General features: G+C 39.0%; 1 protein-coding gene across 1 annotated transcript in view; it reads right to left on the bottom strand.

Annotated features, from left to right (window-relative positions):
* kdr (kinase insert domain receptor) overlaps positions 1-19,877 on the bottom strand; it is a 65,175-nt gene that overhangs the window by 15,619 nt on the left and 29,679 nt on the right. Inside the window, exons 11-20 of the mRNA XM_008111680.3 lie at positions 18,639-18,762; positions 17,419-17,527; positions 15,421-15,765; positions 13,836-13,982; positions 12,096-12,227; positions 5,915-6,021; positions 5,343-5,478; positions 3,354-3,458; positions 1,590-1,703; positions 392-480 (exon numbers count right to left, since the gene is read on the bottom strand). Coding sequence (XP_008109887.2) covers positions 392-480; positions 1,590-1,703; positions 3,354-3,458; positions 5,343-5,478; positions 5,915-6,021; positions 12,096-12,227; positions 13,836-13,982; positions 15,421-15,765; positions 17,419-17,527; positions 18,639-18,762 — 1,408 coding nt within the window. The remainder of the gene's footprint in view (positions 1-391; positions 481-1,589; positions 1,704-3,353; positions 3,459-5,342; positions 5,479-5,914; positions 6,022-12,095; positions 12,228-13,835; positions 13,983-15,420; positions 15,766-17,418; positions 17,528-18,638; positions 18,763-19,877) is intronic.

Genomic DNA, 19,877 nt, shown 5'->3' with positions numbered 1-19,877 from the left:
ATCATAAGGTAATTTGACGTTTAATAAGCTTTTCCTTAATCCCTCCTTATTATCCAACATTTTCGCTTATCCAACGTTCTGCTGGCCCGTTTATGTTGGATAAGTGAGACTCTACTGTAATAGGAATATTATAGCAACTGTTTTTTGTAAAACGTTTTTTTTCTTCTTCCTTTGTGTGTTGATGTTTCCTTATCCCCCTCTTTTTCCTACCCCCGATACCCTCCATTCTCCCCACACCACTTCTGGTATATTGGTTGTATTGTTTTTATTTATGTGCTTTTATTGTATTGAGAAAAGACAAACTTTATTGTAACAAGAAATATATCAAAGTTGCCTATAAACGTCACAATAAAAATGATTTGCAAAAAAAATATCTTTCCAGAGATCTCACCTTGTATGGAATAAAATCATTTCGTTTGCTTCTTAAATACACTGACAAATTTCCAAATTTGCAGTATTCCACAATCACCATAAGTGGACCTAAACAACATATGAACAAGGCGGATTTTAAAAAAACTGTTCAAAAAAATCAGGAACAAATGTCTACCACACTTGCAAAGACTTAAGGCAACCCAACTTACAATTCATGAAGCCCAGGAAGATATTGCTAGGTTCCCTGTTTTGGTCGGGATTTGGATTACAGTTCTCAGATTTCACAGAGACCACAGTCATAGCCAAGAGCCAGCGTGGTATAGTGGTTTGAACAGCTCTGGAGAACAAGGTTTAATTCCCAGTTCAGTCATGGAAACCCACTGGGAGACTTTGGGACAGTCACACATTCTCAGCCCATGAATCCTGGGATACTTCCCCTTAGGATTGCTATAAATTGGAAATAACTTGAAGAAATGCAATAGCAACAAAAACAATAATCCTAGTCATACTATCTGAGGAATTCTGAGAACGGCGGATAAAACAAGCAACTTTTCCAGGCTTTGGCTTTGTTCTGTAAATCAGAGGTTGCATGGGACTGCATCACACCATTGTCTTTAGGGATGTTTTATTTTACAATTTCTCTTTTACTTTCCCCTTGAAATATTTTGTAAAGATCCAATCAAAAACATGTATATGGAGGAAAAGAAATTGAATTCTCGTTATCTTTTCAATGACCTCACAATTTCAACAGCCAATTTTGGTAAAATACAATAGTATAGTATAAAATAAAATAGTGATATTTTGAGGCCATTTTGTCACATAACACAATGTCAACAGAGCTTGGAAAAATTATTTTTTGAACTATAACTGTCAAAATGTCCTATGTAGGATCCTCAGCTTGGCTGAAGGATATTTGAAACTCTAGTCTGAAAAAAAACCCAGTCCTTTAAATTTTGGAGTTAGCTTAGATACTCTACCCATGCTGGGAAATGTCCAGTTTTAAATCTTTTGTTTATTTTGCTGTTCAGCTTTGAAATGGTGTTTTTGTACTTTTTGCTATCTTCATTGCTAATCTCCAGACTGTAGACACAAATATCTGCAAGCCAAGCTTTTGGAAATCAATTAACAGCAGATGCTCAGAACCAAAGCATGATGCTTGTTCTCTACCAGCTAGCTGCTCTTTCTCGACAAAACGGCCAGTGTCTTCCAACACATACCTCCTGGTTTTGTGCAGGCTCCGAGTATATTAACCACATTGAGATGATGACCGATATGAATGAGGATTTTCAGCTCAGACATTAGTGCCCTGTGCTCACTGTGTGTTGCTCCCTCTGTTAAAGGAAAATAAACATGTATATTGTTTTTGCTAGATACAGAGAGTAGAAATAAAGTTTCATCTGCCACTTTTCATCAAAGGAAGAGGAGAAAGAACATATAATCATAGTAATGCAATAATAGTAAACATAATCTTATTGTATGGCACTTGGAGGATCATCCTAAAACAGAATCCTGAAACTATGGGAAGTTACTTTTGGGACTGCGACTCCCAGAATTTCCAAAACAGTAAAATGGTATATGTTGAGAGTTGGCATCCAGAAAGTAACCCTTCAATCCTTTGCTTGATCCTCTCTTTGACTCTCTCGTTGCAAAGACAATCACTTCATCAAGGCATCTCATGGGGTTGACTTAAAGCAAATAAGCTACATGTCATGTTCATTTAGGCTGGATCTACACTGCCCTATATCCCGGGATCTGGTCCCAGATTATTAGTTTTGACCTGGATTACATGAGGGCCCTTCCACACAGCCATATAACCCAGAATAATCCACAAGATCTGCTTGGAACTCGGTGATCTGAGTCTAAACTGCCATATAACCCAGTTCAAAGCAGATTATGTCGGATTTTATACAGCTGTGTGGAAGGGGCCTGAGTCTCCACTGTCAGATAATCTGGGATAAACAGATAATCTTGGATCTGATCCTGGGCTATAGAGCAGTGTAAATCCAACCTTACTTTTTCCTAGAATAGCTGTGTTTCTCATTTCCGTAAGTCAGAACGGCCTGCTTCTTCTCTGAAGCAAACCACAAGAGGGAGCAGTATTTTCTCGAAGGCTATATCTATAAACTCAATAGAAAACCTGCAATAGCCAGTTAATATACTTATTCCCATAAGGGCAGTATGATAAATGTGTACAAGTTAGCACCACGAGGAGGAGATTCATACACTGCAGAGCTAACTTTCATTATTGCCAAGAGAGTCTACAAACAATAAGTTGACGATAATCAACTATGTCTACACTGGTCAGTCAACAAATACATCCTTTATGTTTCAACCATGCCTGTTGTTCTGGAAATACATAGAATAATTAGTCAATATTGAAATGGCTAATGTATAATGTCATTAATTATCCATACTGACTGGAAAATATTATGTTGATGAAGTTGGTTTATGCACCTTTTCACATTTTCATTAAAATGTGCACAGTTGTTAATATTTGTACATGTCTGGCAGTTTTAGCTTCAAGAAGGGTAACAGTCCCATATAGAAGAATGCAAAGAAATCTACAATCTTTGAAGTTACAAGACAGCCATGACCATAATGCTTTCTCTTACCCTATTACTATAGGCTGCATGCCCCTTTTCCATAAATCTGCAATCCAAAATATTTCAAATTCCAAAATTGTTCCCATGAGTGGCAGAGATAGTGGCACCTTTACATTGGTTCATGCACAAAATTATAAGAAATATTGTGTATAGAGCTACCTTCAAGCTATGAAAAGCAACTGAATTACATGTTTAGACTTGGATCCCATTTCCAAGATATCTCATTAATTATATGTAAATATTCAAAAATCTGGGGGGGGGGGAACCAAAATCCCAAACATTTCTCATTCTAAGCACTTTGGATAAGGGATATGATACCTGTACCATCTAGTTAGCTGTTGTAGTCATTAGTGTGTGCTAATAAGACTTGATTCTCACCTTTAAGCATTTTGACAGCAACCGTTCGGCAAGTAGAAGCCTTGTCAATTCCAAAGGCATCGGCTTCAATGACTTGGCCAAATGCTCCCCGTCCAAGTGGCTTACCTGAATGCAAAGGGAAAAGAAAAGAACTGGGTAATTTTTTATATTTCTGTGATCCAAATAACCACTCAATAAACAGGATATAAACAGTAGACTACAACAAAGGAAAACTTGGTCAGAATGCTCAAACGATGGCTTGCAACATTACACCTTTCCATAGGTCTACTGTTGAATGTGTGAAAGATCAGTTTGGAGCTAGCTGGAGAGCCACCAACAAAGCAGAGCCCTACCACATCATCCTCTGGATGACAACATCTGCACAGGTACATATGGCCAGGCTTCCACTGACACTAGTATTGTGCCCCTTTTTCATGGAATCAGAGACCCCATAGACTACCTTTTTCCTTGGTGACTTGCCTCCAACTTCTTTATCTCAGATTTGCTGCAAGATCCTTCTGTAAACTGATATTCCTGACTAATAGATCCATATCTTTACATCCTACTTTTGTACCCTTAAAAATCTGAAGCAGACTTCTGTATACATCTGGGTTTAAAATCCCAATTTTTTAATCTTTGGAGGGTCCTGGGGACATAACATTGGTCTTTATACTAGCCATAGTTGACCACTTCTGCCCTTTGTTATAACAGCTGATATGTGATCCTTACGATATATCTGTTTTATGGGAAAGTAAGTAGTGATTATGAAAGATGGGTAAGGTTTGTATTACATAAGTTTCTCTGTCTCAATGGAACAGAGCAAAAATGAAAGAGGGAGGCAAAAGCAAATCATCCCCGTAACCAGTGGTTCTCAACCTGGGAGTCTCCAAAAGCTTTGGCTTTCAACTTCCATAAATCCTAACAACTGGTTAACTGGCTGGGATTTCTGGGACTTGTAGGCCAAAAACCTGGGGATCCACAAGTTGAGAAGTACTGCCCTAAACAAATCTTGCCAAGAAAAAAAGGCCCACAGATTTGCCTTAAGGTCACCCTAAGTCAAAAATGACTTTAAGGCACACCATAACAACCTCAATAGTTATGAGAGCCAGTATGGTGTAGTGGTTTAAGTGTTGGACAAGTGATCCAGCAGATGAAGGTTCAAATTGCTGTTGGTCATGGAAGCCCACTGCATGACCATTGCTAAGGTATATTCTCCAAGCTTTAGGAGAAGACAAAGGCAAGTCTTCTCTGAACAACCCTTCCAAGAAAACCCTGTGGGTGGTCTGCCTATGAGTTGCAGTAAGTTAAAAATGACTTGAATGCACCCAACAACAACAAAAATGAACACTAATAATATCCCATTCATTCAGTAAGTTTGGTTTATGGACATAGCAACTGCATTTAGACTGGTAAATTTGAATTTAAAACTCTCTGAGAGACAACTAATTGGCTAAACTAATCCAGTCGCACGCAGTTTAAGCCAAACTTATGTATTTATTTGATACCTTTTTTCAGTCTCTACAAAATAGTTGGATCTAGGAACTTCTTAAAAATTCTGGAGTGCCAACATATATATATTGAGGTTTGTTTTCCAGAGGAGAATGCACTGGGAATTGAATGCACTTTGTAACACAATTTTTGTTCCTGGGTTATAAATGTGATTTTCTAATTGGTTCTATCATAAAAATATGAAAAAAGTTTATTAAACTGCAAAAACCTTGATTTTGTGGGACATCCTGCAGCACATTTTGTTATAGCTTTTCAATGAATATCTCACAGTCTCAACAAAATTCGATATAGTTTGTGGCAGACACAAAAATGAGGTTCCTGGAGTATAACAACTACTTTCAAAATAAGTACAGTACCACACAACTAAACAAGAAATAACACTTTCAAACCACGAAAAGAATTTTCATTCATTTTTTTTACATTACTATGTATCACATAGTTTTCAAGCCAATATTCAACAAAGCAGCCTCTACTTTCAGGGACAGGGGACAGTAAGCATACCTAGTTTGAGCCTCTCCCTAGGAAACTCCCACTTGTTTGCATCATAAGGAAGACGTTCACTCTGCTCATCTAGAGGGACTTCATCTGGATCCATGATGATGGACAGGTAACCGGTCTTTAGTTCTCCACCATTGGCCTGGAAAAAATTAGGATCATGGCTAATTAAATAAAAAATACCCTTACTGGATGTGCAACATGCAGTTGACCACATTTAATGGTTAAACTGAGGTCTGGAACATTCTTGTTATTTAGTTCCCAGAAATGCCAGCATGTTATTCCCTCCACCAGCTGCACTGCAGGGCATGTGCCTACAAATCATTACTAATGACTTGCTTTAGTAATATGTGAAAAACGGGGATATTTTTCTGTCCACCAAGTGCCCAGTCAATTAAACGGCAAGCCTTTCTATGTCCTCATTTCCCAGCAAGAATGTGATGGTACCAAGAGAAGAAAAAAATGTGGCTGTTGATTTAAAGACAATGCAAGAAACAACACAAAAGAGAGCCCATCACTTTTCATTTGTCATGCAAGATTGAGGCTGACAGGGACAGTGGGAGAAGGGGTTTCGTTACCCGCTTCACGGTCCGTAGAATGATGACGAGGAGCAACCAGAAGAACATGGCAATTACGGCAGTTCCAACCAGAATAATGAGCTCGAGGTTCGTTTTCTCATCAGTCCCTGGGAAGAAACAATTGAACAGTTCACTAGGAGGAGATGAGAGTCTGGTTGAGGAAGGTCACTAGTTGAAGCTCTGAAAAGAGTTACTTGTTCAGGAAAGACAATCTGAGAAGCCTCATATATTGCAGTCAATTGAGACAAAAGCATGTCAAGGGGAAAATATTATCAGTATGTAACAATTACTATATCACCGGAGAGCCAGCATGACACAGTAGTTTGGGTGCTGGACTACAATTCAGGAGACGAAGGTTCAAAGCCCAGCCATGAAAGCAAGTCACACACTCTCAAGCCCTTCAACACTGCAGATTATCTGCTTTGAACTGGATTATTGCCTTCCACCTAGAAACTGATGTCCTCACTGTGGAAAAACGTGCGGGTCAAGAATAGGGCTCTACAGTCACCTACATATCCACAGCAGAGACACTATGCTTGGAAGGCCATCATACTTGGACAATGAGAGATTTCCTAAGTAAGTAAGGTAATATGGCAGTGTAAATTCATAAAATACTGTTCAAAAAGATAATGTAGATCATCTGCTTTGATAATCTGGATTATATGGAAGTGTAAAGGGGGTTTCAACCCCAGAAAAACTTGTGGAAAGGTCACTTTAGGGTTGACACAAGTTGGAAAGAACTTGAAGACCCATGACAGCAACATAACACCATCAAGGTAAATAAAGCCAAGATTGTTCACCTGATTAGCCAATATATTCTCAGATTGCTCTTTTCTGTTGAGATATATGATTGAAATCAAGTTATACGCAAGGGGCTGACAGCACTTCTAACCTTTCAGTGAGGACTAAACAAGCAAGCAAGGTTCAATCACATTAACTTTTGGTTTCACTACATGTTCAAACCTTTCCACTAAAATTCGTAGATCTAAAAAATGCTTCCATTTCTCCAGTTGAAGACAAAGAAGACTGTCTTCATAACTTAGAAGGACACTATCTCACCAGGCAGGACAGTTATAAAAAGTTCTTAGCCTAAGAACACCAGAACCTGCAGACTTTATTTAATGAAGGGGAACCATCAAATTCACACATGATCTAACTATCTATCAGATAGCGAGAGGAATATCTCAGGAGCAGAATACTTGTATAGGGAAGATCCCAGGTTCAAACCCACCATCTCCAGATTGCGCTGGGAAATATTCTTGTCTGAAATCCTAAAGAACCTCTGGCTGATAAAGCAGAGCAGAAGTGGAGAACCTGTTGTCCTTCACGATCACCACATCTGCTCTATATTAGCAACCAGAGGTTCTTATCTTGTATCATGTAGCCAGTATCTTATTATGGGATATTATTTCTGCATTATTACACAGCTCCTGATAAAACAAGTCATCAATTCTCAAAAGTGAAACCATTTCGCTTGCATTTATTACTTCTTAAACATTTCATTTAGATATCACCTTTCTCATGACACAGGACCCAAGATGGCTTACATAAAATTAAAACATTTCATTTTTAAAAAAATCAAAGTATGCTAGATTATATTTAAACAAGTCACATTTGTTAGATAACTGAACACATATATTTACATAGAGGACTATTTACAGACACTTTCCAGCCAACTTAAATATGTTACACGCACCTCACTTTAGTATCTTGCTGGGGATTTATAAGAATAACAGGATATAACTTTGGCTTGTTTGATCATAATAATTTAAAAACCAGTGATTTATCACACCAGGCCAAGGTTTTTCTCACTATTTGAACAGTACTTAAAATTATATCAAGTGAGAGGACAACAATATTTACAACAAAAAATCTGATCGTAGTTATTTGACAAGAGGATGAGAGCTTTCAATTAACGTAGGGCCTTTGTTATGCAAAAGACTTCTTCAGTAAGGAGAATGTAAACAAGACCAGCCCCATCATTAATAATAATAATAATAATAATAATAATAATAATAATAATAATAATAATAATAATACTTTATTTATACCCCGCCACCATCTCCTCAACGGGGACTCGGGGCGGCTTACATGGGGCCATGCCCAGAACAATACAATATAACAAAATATAATAGAACAACATTTCTGCATCATTAGGCAGAAATCACCTCGAATAGAAAAATCTAGTGTTGTAATTGATAGGATTTTTTCTAGATTCCATTAAATCAATGAGATTTATGCAAGAATAGATTTACCACTGAGCAACTGATTCAGTATGTCTGTTCTCACTGGGACTGACAAGTGGATTTTGGTCTAAGGCTCCTTCCACACAGCCATATAACCCAGAATATCAAGGCAGACAATCCCACAATATCTGCTTTGAACTGGTTATCTGAGTCCACACTGCCATATATCCCAGTTCAAAGCAGATAATGTGGGATTTTATTCAGCTGTGTGGAAGGGCCCTATGTTAATAAATTATTTTCATTGTAGAAGAAAGTTTCAGGGGGTCTTGAATGGTACTCGTATATTTTACATTGCTTTTAATGATTTTAATCATTCATTTTAAATAAAGAGTACTAGATTTAATTCTATTTTAATGTTTATAGTCTTTAGGGTTTTTCCCACTGTTTACCACTTTGAGTCTCTTTTGGAAAAAGAAGAAAGAGTTATAGAATTATAAATATAAACACTATATAATAACAACAACAACAACAACAACAACAACAACAACTTATTCACTCGGACTTATTTGTGTGTGCTTTCCTGCCCCAGGTGCCAAATACCTTGGTTGGTCTGGATTGGGGACAGCAAGGATAAGGGGGGGTCACTATTGGTACTATAACTTAGGCACCAAAGAGTTTTGATTGAAAAGACATTACTCAAAGTAGATCTAGAATCATAGAATCATAGAATAGTAGAGTTGGAAGAGACCACATGGGCCATCCAGTCCAACCCCCTGCTAAGAAGCAGGAAATCGCATTCAAAGCACCCCCGACAGATGGCCATCCAGCCTCTGCTTAAAAGCCTCCAAAGAAGGAGCCTCCACCACGGCCCCGGGGAGAGAGTTCCACTGTCGAACAGCCCTCACAGTGAGGAAGTTCTTCCTGATGTTCAGGTGGAATCTCCTTTCCTGTAGTTTGAAGCCATTGTTCCGTGTCCTAGTCTGCAGGGCAGCAGAAAACAATCTTGCTCCCTCCTCCCTATGACTTCCCTTCACGTATTTGTACATGGCTATCATATCTCCTCTCAGCCTTCTCTTCTGCAGGCTAAACATGCCCAGCTCTTTAAGCTGCTCTTCATAGGGCTTGTTCTCCAGACCCTTAATCATTTTAGTCGCCCTCCTCTGGACGCTTTCCAGCTTGTCAACATCTCCCTTCAACTGTGGTGCCCAAAATTGGACACAGTATTCCAGGTGTGGTCTGACCAAGGCAGAATAGAGGGGGAGCATAACTTCCCTGAATCTAGACGCTATTCCCCTATTGATGCAGGCCAGAATCCCATTGGCTTTTTTAGCAGCCGCATCACATTGTTGGCTCATGTTTAACTTGTTGTCCACGAGGACTCCAAGGTCTTTTTCGCACACACTGCTGTCAAGCCAGGCGTCCCCCATTCTGTATCTTTGATTTCCATTTTTTCTGCCGAAGTGAAGTATCTTGCATTTGTCCCTGTTGAACTTCATTTTGTTAGTTTTGGCCCATCTCTCTAGTCTGTCAAGATCGTTTTGAATTCTGCTCCTGTCTTCTGGAGTGTTAGCTATCCCTCCCAGTTTTGTGTCGTCTGCAAACTTGATGATCGTGCCTTCTAACCCTTCGTCTAAGTCGTTAATAAAGATGTTGAACAGAACCGGGCCCAGGACGGAGCCCTGCGGCACTCCACTTGTCACTTCTTTCCATGATGAAGACGACGCATTGGTGAGCACCCTTTGGGTTCGTTCGCTTAGCCAATTACAGATCCACCTAACCGTAGTTTTGTCTAGCCCACATTTTACTAGTTTGTTTGCCAGAAGGTCGTGGGGGACTTTGTCGAAGGCCTTACTGAAATCCAGGTACGCTACATCCACAGCATTCCCTGTATCGACCCAACTCGTAACTCTATCGAAAAAAGAGATCAGATTAGTAAATCCGTGTTGACTATTAGCAATGACCGCATTTGTTTCTAAGTGTTTGCAGACCACTTCCTTAATGATCTTTTCCAGAATTTTGCCTGGTATTGATGTGAGGCTGACCGGACGGTAATTGTTTGGGTCGTTCTTTTTTCCCTTCTTGAAGATAGGGACCACATTCGCCCTCCTCCAATCTGCTGGGACTTCTCCCGTTCTCCAAGAACTCTCGAAGATAATTGCCAGTGGTTCTGAAATAACTTCCGCTAGTTCCTTCAGTACTCTTGGATGTAGCTGATCTGGCCCTGGGGACTTGAATTCGTTTAGAGTGGCCAGGTGTTCCTGGACAACTTGTTTCCCTATTTGAGGTTGGATTTCCCCCAATCCTTCGTCCATTCCATGTTTTTGAGGTTGAAGATGGCTTTCTTTTTGTGAGAAGACTGAGGCAAAGAAGGCATTAAGTAGTTCTGCCTTTTCCCTGTCCCCTGTCGCCATCACCCCATCTTCTCCTTGCAATGGCCCTATCGCCTCCTTTTTCTTCCTTTTTCTACCAACGTAAGCAAAAAAGCCTTTTTTGTTGTTTTTTATGTCCCTGGCAAGCCTGAGCTCATTTTGCGCTTTAGCCTTGCGAACCTTTTCCCTACAGGTGTTGGCTATATGTTTGAATTCTTCTTTGGTGATTTCTCCCCTTTTCCACTTCTTGTGCATGTCACTTTTGAGCTTTAGCTCGGTTAGAAGTTCTTTGGACATCCATTCTGGCTTCTTTGCACTTGTCTTATTTTTCTTCTTTGTTGGCACTGTTTGCATTTGCGCCTTGAGTATTTCACTTTTGAAAAACTCCCATCCATCCTTAACTCCCTTGTTTTTTAATATCGGCGTCCATGGAATGCCGCTCTTATAGCATTGCTCTCTGTATACTTTGCATCTTCCTAGCCTTTTCCGTTCTGTCTTCTTTTTGGACTTGGCACTCCCTGGCCCCTGTTTCTTGCAACAAAGCTTCTGCATACCCTATTTTTGCAACTTTGGTTTCCATCTACCCCAATTCCATTTAGTCACTTAAGCATAATCTATCCACCAGAGAGATGTTTTTTTATTGTGTTAGAAGAAAGTTGAGAACATACTGCAATATGCTTCTGGTGTGAGACAATTGACTGTCTACAGAGATGTTGCCCAGGGTACACCCGAATGTGTTATCATCATGCTGGGAGGCTTCTCTCATGTCCCCGCAAGCTAGAGCTGACAGATGGGAGCTCACCCCATCCATGAATTCGAATAGCCAATTTTAGGTCAACAATCCAACCTTCAGGTCAGCAGTTCAGCTGGCACAAGGGTTTAACAGACTGGGTATTCAGGCACCTTCTACACTGCCATATAAAATCCAGATTATCTGCTTTAACTAGATTATGTGGCAGTGTATGTTGAAAGTATTATAATGTTTGCAAAATTATATAGTTCATGTTTAGTCAGTAGGTCTGTACCTTTAACTGGTAGTATGCTTGTATTTTGAGCTTTATCAATCAGATACAGGTGGAGCTATGTTTTTCATTTATATATTCTCTGCATTCTGCCTGTATTCTCTCTCTGAGTTTTTTGTTCCTGTATTATGCTTCTGTTACAGCAATAAAGTAAGATGACTTTATGCTACAATGTAGCTTCTTACTTCGGGGCTTTGTTTCTGCTGCAGCCTTATTATATTTTTCTTTTGATACTCTGCAACCTAAGGTTTTTACCTTTGCTGACAGTGTATTCTCGTATAATCCAGTTCAAAGCAGATAATGTGGATTATCTGCTTTGGTAATCTGGATTACATGGCAGTGTGCAAGGGGCCTCAGTGTAAACATGGATCAAATCAAATATTGGCTGTTTGGTTGTGCATTTAAGTAAATCAGATCTAATTTGCCAAATAGTCACTGTTGAATGTTTTTATGTTGAATGTTTTTATATTATGGAATGATATTTTAAATTGTAAGTCGCTCAGAGCACCCTGGTGGAGACGACTAATTAAGAAATAAAGTGAAGTGAAGTGAAGATAAAAACCTAAGACAGAGGAAATCTTTCCCATTGCACAGTGATACTAACCTTCCACTTCAAAAACTGCTGCTGCTTTTGTGCAGCCTAGAACATTGCAGGCACGGCAGGTGTAGATCCCTTCATCCTCCTTCCTTACCCTTCGGATGGTTAGATTCCTGTTCCCATCTTTCAAAATAATGCCTTACAGAGAAGAGAAACACCACAATTACTCTTCTGCTGCTATTGTCTGTGTGGATTAGATTTTGTGGCTGAGCAGGAGACATTGAAGCATATACATTTTGTATGCTTTCTTTTTAAATCTCCAAATGCGTATGAAATATGGTAAGGCACATTCAAGAAACTCTACTCCATATCTTTTGTTCAAATAGCAGAAAATGGGAAATGGATGCAGATCTTAGACTGAGCCAGGATCAAGCTCCCAAACTTGCTATCAAGGCTGAGAATCTATCATGGGCAACTTTAAAAAGTTACTTTATTGAACTCCCAGGTCCCGCTTCACCCCAATCATTGGGGGATTCTGGGAGCTGTTGTCCAAAATAGCTTGTCCCGGATCATATTTGGAACTGAACTAATATTTGCTATTTCTTTTTGGCTGCAAATGGAAAAATGGCACAGTGAACAGCATTTTGTGCAGATTTTACCTAATATTAACACATCCTGGTATTCTTGAGGAAATTATTCTGCACCAAAAGATATGGTTTCTTTATGCAACAATTGTGAAGGATTGTATAAACACCTTCCAGATAGGTACAACTATGTGCATTCAGGATTTTTATGAAAAAGCCAGCAATCTTGCACACTGTCACACACAATATTTTGTGCAAACCATTATACTTATGCAAAACCCAAGTCACATATGCCAAGCAAATTTGGTGATACGGTTGCCATAAGTCACAGCTGACTTAAAAGTACAAAGCAACAACAGAATAGCAACCATCAGGAATCTTCCAGGAATCCATCGAATTTTCCTTTTAAAGATCCTTTTACATTATTATATTAATAGTGAGTAAATCATAAGAAGAATGAGATTGGTAAATTCGAGGCATAATATTAATGTGTTAACTGGGTGTATACACCAGGAACTAAATGTTATAGGCTCTGTTCTCAAAATTACACTATTTTTGTTCCTGGGTTATAAATGTCATTTCCTAATTGGTTCTATCATAAAAATATGGAAAAGTTTATTAACTGCAAAAAAAGGGGGGGGGGGGTTGCAGGAAATTCTGCAGCACATTTTGCCATCGTTTTTCCATAAATGTCTCATTGAGTCTCAACCAATTCAACATTTTGTGGAAGCCACAAAAGCTAAGTTTCTGGAGTATAAAAACTACGTTCAAAGTAGGTACCACACAATGAAACAGGAAATAACACTTTCAAGGCAGGAACAGAAGTGTTTTCAAATTTTGTTACATAGTGTTATACGTGCGACCACTATAGTGTTCCCAATATAGGATCCACTGCTTACAGCATATACTGTTCAGACTGGGCAGAGACTGGAGTTGCTCACCTGCTCCCATATTCCTTAAACAAGCAGTGGAGCAACAGCTAACACACAATAAGGACTGATCTCATTCTACAGCTATGATCAGGCAGGAAAAATAATGTAATGTGAAAGATGCTTCCTGCACAAGAAATACCTAAAGCGTAATAAAAATCAATGGGGAGCCGCCCCGAGTCTCTCTGGGAGATGGTAGCGGGATATTTATAACAACAAACAACAACAACAACAAAAACAACAACATAAGCAACTTGGCAAGTGAACCTGCCAGACACTATATTCAATCTCACCTGAATCTTCAACAAGAGTTTCGTTGTTTTTAAACCAGGTAATGAGTGGTGAAGGAATTCCATTTGCTACACATGATACTTGTATTGTTTCTCCAATATTTGTCGTTTGATTCTCAAGGTTTCCCATAATTGTAGGTGCCACTGGTTCTGTTCGGAAAAGAGAAAATTAATTATCAAATATTTTTCAAATAGCAATTTTGGAATCACAATCCTAAGTCATTAAGTTATCAGATTCCACCTACGATATGGAATTAACTAACTCAGGGCCCTTCCATACAGCTCTATATCCCAGAATATCAAGGAAGAAAATCCAACAATATCTGCTTTGAACTGGGTTATCTAAGTCCACACGGCCATATATTCCAGTTCAAAACAGAAAATGTGGGATTTTATTCAGCAGTGCGGAAGGGGGCATGGCATATTTTCAGTATCGTGAATAGCAGCAACTATCTACCACATTAGGAGCCCCGGTGGCGAAGTGCGTTAAAGCACTGAGCTGGAGACCGAAAGGTCCCAGGTTCAATCCCCAGGAGCGGCGGGAGCGGCCGCAGTTAGCACCAGCTCCTGCCAACCTAGCAGTTAGAAAACATGCCAATGTGAGTAGATCAATAGGTACCACTCCGGCAGGAAGGTAACGGCGCTCCATGCAGTCATGCCAGCCACATGACCTTGGAGGTGTCTACGGACAACGCCGGCTCTTCGGCTTAGAAATGGAGATGAGCACCAACCCCCAGAGTCAGACATGACTGGACTTAACGTCAGGGGAAAACCTTTACCTATCTACCATATAAAGCATTGTTGGAACCAATTTCAAAAGTTAGGGAAGCTACACAACATCTACACAATAAATTCCATAATGTCATTATAATGTAGAAGTGCTTTTTTCATTATTTTCTTCATTCTTTATTTTGCTTCAGTATTCTCATGCCATCTACAAACCAATTGGACTGGAAACTCAGGCCCCTTTCACACAGCTGAATAAAATCCCACATTATCAGCTTTGAATTGGAATATATGGCAGTGTGGACTCAGATAACCCAGTTCAAAGCAGATATTGTGGGATTTTCTGCCTTGATATTCTGGGTTATATGGCTATATGGAAAGGCCCTCAGATGAAATAAACTCACGTACAGCCCAATTACAGAGTGATCCTTAACGTATCAGAAGTGCACTGGTTAAAACAGCAGGAATTCACTACTTCTACTCTTCCCAAATATTCCAAAAATTATTGACTCAAAAATATGTATTTAAAGTGCCTATTTAAAAAGGAAATATTTTAAAATATGCATTCGAAAATGACAATTTTTGTAATTTTAAAAAAAATAACCAAACACTGTATTGATGAATAAGATGCAATGAAGTAAGGAAAAGTTAAAATGGCCATAAGTAGACAGGGCAATCCATCCCTGAAGCCTGAAAAGTTACATTTTTCCATGACAACTTCCAGAAACCCCTGCTACTTTGGAAATTGTCCATTGCTGGCCGAGAAATATGGGAGCTGTGGTTAAAAAGGAAATACAAACCCTATCAATTCTTAATCATGATGTGACAAAGCTTCTCTTCTCAATGAACAGCAAGAGCATACCTTGAACAGTGAGATGTTTGACAAGGCAGTGTCTCAATTTGGTCTTTTTGTCTTGCGCGATGCACACATAATCCCCGCTATCTTGTAGGGAGATGTTTTGGAGAAGGAGCTCCATGGTGACATTTTCCCCGTTGGCGCTTGAAGTCGTGGCGCTCAGCCGCTGAAGAGCCTCCAGGTTCTTGCAAACGGGCATGGGAAGTCTGCCAAGTTTCGTCATGGAGGCCCGAGGGTTCAGCTTAAACCAAGTCAGGTTCTCAAAAGTGAGTCTGTCTGCCGTGCAGCGCAAGGAGACATTGTGCTTCTCAGTAGGCTGGCCTTGGGGCTGAAGATTAATTTCAAGGCCTCCTATGATGACAAAAATGGAATTACTCAGATAGAGAGATCATCCATCATGCCCAGAGACTTCCACACCTCCAGTAGTTTTCTTATGGAAATGTTCATGTAATGTAATCATTTTGAAAATATATGAATTTCAATCCTTATATGTCACTACCTTGTTTCCCCCAAAATATGACTGGGTCTTATATTAATTTTGGCTCCAAAAGATGCTTTAGTGCTTGTTTTCAGGGGCAGTCTTATTTTTCCAAAATGACTTTTGAAATGAACTATATCTAGGGCTTATTTTTTTTAAAGGGGCTTATATTTCGAGCATTTTCAGAAATGCTGAAAAATCATGATAGGTCTTATTTTCGGGATAGATCTTATTTTGGGAGGAAACAGGGTATATTATCATCTTAGAGCTTGGAAAATATATTATTTGAGGCCCCTCCTACACTGCTATATAATCCAGATTATCAAAGCAGATCATTCACATAATCTGCTTTGAACTTGATTATATGAGTCTACATTACCACAAGCAGATAATCTGGATTTTATACAGCAGTGTAGAAGGGGCCTGAGACTACAACACCCAGAATTGCCAGATCGCATGGTCACTTCTGGTTGTAGGATTCTGGAAGTTCTAGTCCAAAGAAGTAATTGTTGCAGACTCTGTTTACTATTTTGTGTGCTTTGTGTTTGCTGCACAAAATACCAATGAATCAATGTGACTACTAAGAAACACACAAATTATACAAACAGCATACATATGGAGAGTTATTCGTGGAAAGATTATTTAATATGGTTTTATGTGCTTTTATGATTTTAACCTGGATCGTTTGTAATATTAATGATGCTTAATACTGTTTTAATATTTGTATATTTTAAGTGGAATATAAATAAACATAATAAATAAATAAAATAATCAAACTGTTTGGCACACTATGGCCTATTAAAATTATTAAGAAATATTGCAGTGCCCAAAGCAGTTGCAACAAATAGCTCACTATATCAGTGCTTCTGGCAAACCTCTATTGGTTTGACTTTGGGTGTTGTTCTGGGCTCCAATGTTTGTTTGTTTGTTTTACAAAATGGCCCAATTCTGGAGTGTTTACTACCACCAAATTATGCAGAAAACCTAGATCTCATGTTCTGTTGCTGAGAGGGGATGTAAAGGAAAATATCTGGCCTTTCTGGGATGATATTGGCACCTAGTCCTTACACAGTTCTCTACTCCTGGTGGTACTGAACAAAGAGCAGGCAACGGGCAGATTTTGGCCTATTCTAAACTGTCACATAATCCAGATTATCAAAACAGATAATTCACATTATCTGCTTTGAACTGGATGATATGAGTCTACACTGCCATATAATCCAGTTCCAAGCAGTTAATCTGGATTGTACATTGCAGTGCAGAAGGGATTTCTGTCTAGATACTGATGGATTGCTACTTCCATTACCTTTTCATATATGATGTAATTATATTATTATTTTTTCAAAATTGGGACATGCCATTACTGAAATCAAAAAAAGAGGAGGAGAAGGAGGATTGTGATGATGACTATTATTATGATTCCGGAAGGCCACATTATTCCCACTCCAATACAATCCGATAAGGACTCTAATGCATTTAATGAAATTGGTTGAGATATTATTTGTAAACCCCCTTGAAGTACTTACTGGAAACATGAAAGGAGATCACCCTCTCGCCTTCTCCAGCTTTATTGCTAGCCACACATCTATACAGAGCAGATACATTTGCAGCTTGAATGACAAGAGTGCTTACGGTCTACAAGAAAGAGAGGAAAAGCAAAGTCAGGCCACGCTGGTGCTGCAGGGCTTCTCCAAATCCCACACAATAAGTCAGCTGTAGCTACTCAGGCTATTTTAAATTCAGCCCAATACAACCTACCATTGTTTGAGTATCCTGTTTGCATCTGCATCTTACATGACCTGCTGCTTTACCCATTCTGGCAAACAAAAGTGAAATTGTTTAACTTTCCTAAACTATCTTGCTACAATTGTCAATAGAGATCTGACTTTGGCCAACCGAGATCTTAACATTTTTAGTTAAACCCAAAATAGAACACTTTCTACCACATTCCTTTTGGCCAACTTGAAGCATGTTTATACAAAAGTGTGTCTCATGGTGTGCTACATGATTTACATTCTAATAATTCAGTCAGGAATTCGGCCTTCAGCTGCAATCCAAAGCACAGCAAATCCTACCAAACACAAAGTGAGACTTAACTCTCAACGAATTTGCATAGATTCTGTTCTCATACATGCTTAAATGACATCTGCCATTATGCAAGAGGGTTAGTACCATCATCATCCATATGGAGCCAAGGATCCACGGTTTTGCCTATCCCCATCTGACAAAATATGTCCTCTCTAGAAATCTTCCAGGTCAATGGTTCTCAACCTGTAGGTCCCCAAGTGTTTTGACCTACAGCTCCCAGAAATCACAGCCAGTTTACCAGCTGTTAGGATTTCTGGGGAGTTGAAGGCCCAAACATCTGGGGAGCCACAGGCTGAGAACCACTGGTCTAGGTCCTCCAGTTGATTCTAAAATATGTTTCCACCAAAAGCTACTACAGAGTAGTGTCCACAGTGACTTTATTGTAACTCCCGGTAGAGTTCATTCATTTCAACAAGGTTTGCTGTTATCCACAATTTCATATTGCCAATGATAAATTCAAGAACATATCCCGCATAGGTACGAGGACTGTACTAAACCATTAGAAATGCCTATCACTCTGGTTTGGCTCCAGGACCCCAAGGATACCAAAATCCCAATATATACAATAGCATAGTAATGCCAGGTAAGCCACTAACTTAGATCTCCTTTGAGTCCTTCAAAAAACATTGCAAAGACAGAAAGCAGATGTCAAGCTCACCTTCCTTTTCCCAGCAATAAAAGCAGACTGAGGTTTCATGATTTCAATCTGATTCCCACCTCTTCTGTCAGTTATATCTTTCCATTTCTTACAGGAATAAGGATTGTTTCCTAGTCCAGCTTGGCTGTAAGAGAAATAATGACCACAAAATGACACTTCAAGTTTTTGTATGTTTGTATGTCATAGTAAATGACTAAATAATTATGCGCACAGGACAAAAGTGTGCCTGTAAACTTTAATAAGAGAAATTAGTGTGGGAACATCTGATGCCATGAAGTATTGAAACAATTCCAAAACCTGGATGAATGCTGTTGGAATCCCTGTGTAAATGGATGTAGAGGAACACAGCTAAAAAACAATGCATTCTCAATAACAAAATTACCTGTAAATAAGTGCTTTATGAAAGTCTTCTATTAAATGTTTATTTCTTGTCCTCTTGGGTTGGGGAAAAAAACATTTAAATATGTTGTCCGAGGCTTTAATGGCTAGAATCACTAGGTTGCTGTGAGTGTTCTGGGCTGTATGGCCATGTTCCAGAAGCATTCTTTCCTGACGTTTTGCCCACATATATGGCAGACATCCTCAGCAGTTGTGAGGTCTGTTGAAAATTCAATGCTAATTCAATGCCAATTGTAACATTCACACTTGCCTAAAACAGACAAGAGTTCTTTCTCCCACCCTAGACCTTCCACAGATATATAAACCCCATTTGCATAGTTTCCAACAGACCTCACAACCTCTGAGGATGCCTGCCATAGATGTGAGCAAAATGTCAGGAGAGAATGCTTCTGGAACATGGCCATACAGCCCAGAAAACTCGCAGAAACGTAAACATTTAAATATACTCAGACTGAGGTACATTTAAGCATTCTCAGAGTGAAGAATAGAGACCAAAACAACAGTAAGCCATTTCATATGGTCTAATTTTTAAAACAATGTAATGCTTTTTTAAATTAATAACATTTGCATATAAAAATAAACAGTTTACATTTCTACAGCCTAATTAGGCCAGTGCAAGTAATTTAAGGACTGGTTACACAATCAGTCTTGGAGTGTAAGTAGTAATACTTACTGGTGAGTCCTGAAATGTTATTTTTCCTAGGGTCAGTTTGGATAATATTTTTACAAGGCATGGGGATTAGGAGAATTTTTTTAATTTAAAATGAATAATAAAGAGATAACATATTTGTAATGCTTTAGTCTTCTAATGGTAACAGACAAGTAAAAGCAACGAAGGAC

Source organism: Anolis carolinensis, chromosome 5, assembly GCF_035594765.1.
Source record: "Anolis carolinensis isolate JA03-04 chromosome 5, rAnoCar3.1.pri, whole genome shotgun sequence".
Lineage (NCBI taxonomy): Eukaryota > Metazoa > Chordata > Lepidosauria > Squamata > Dactyloidae > Anolis > Anolis carolinensis.
Note: the sequence above shows the minus strand (reverse complement) of the source record. Positions and strands in the feature narration are given on the sequence as shown.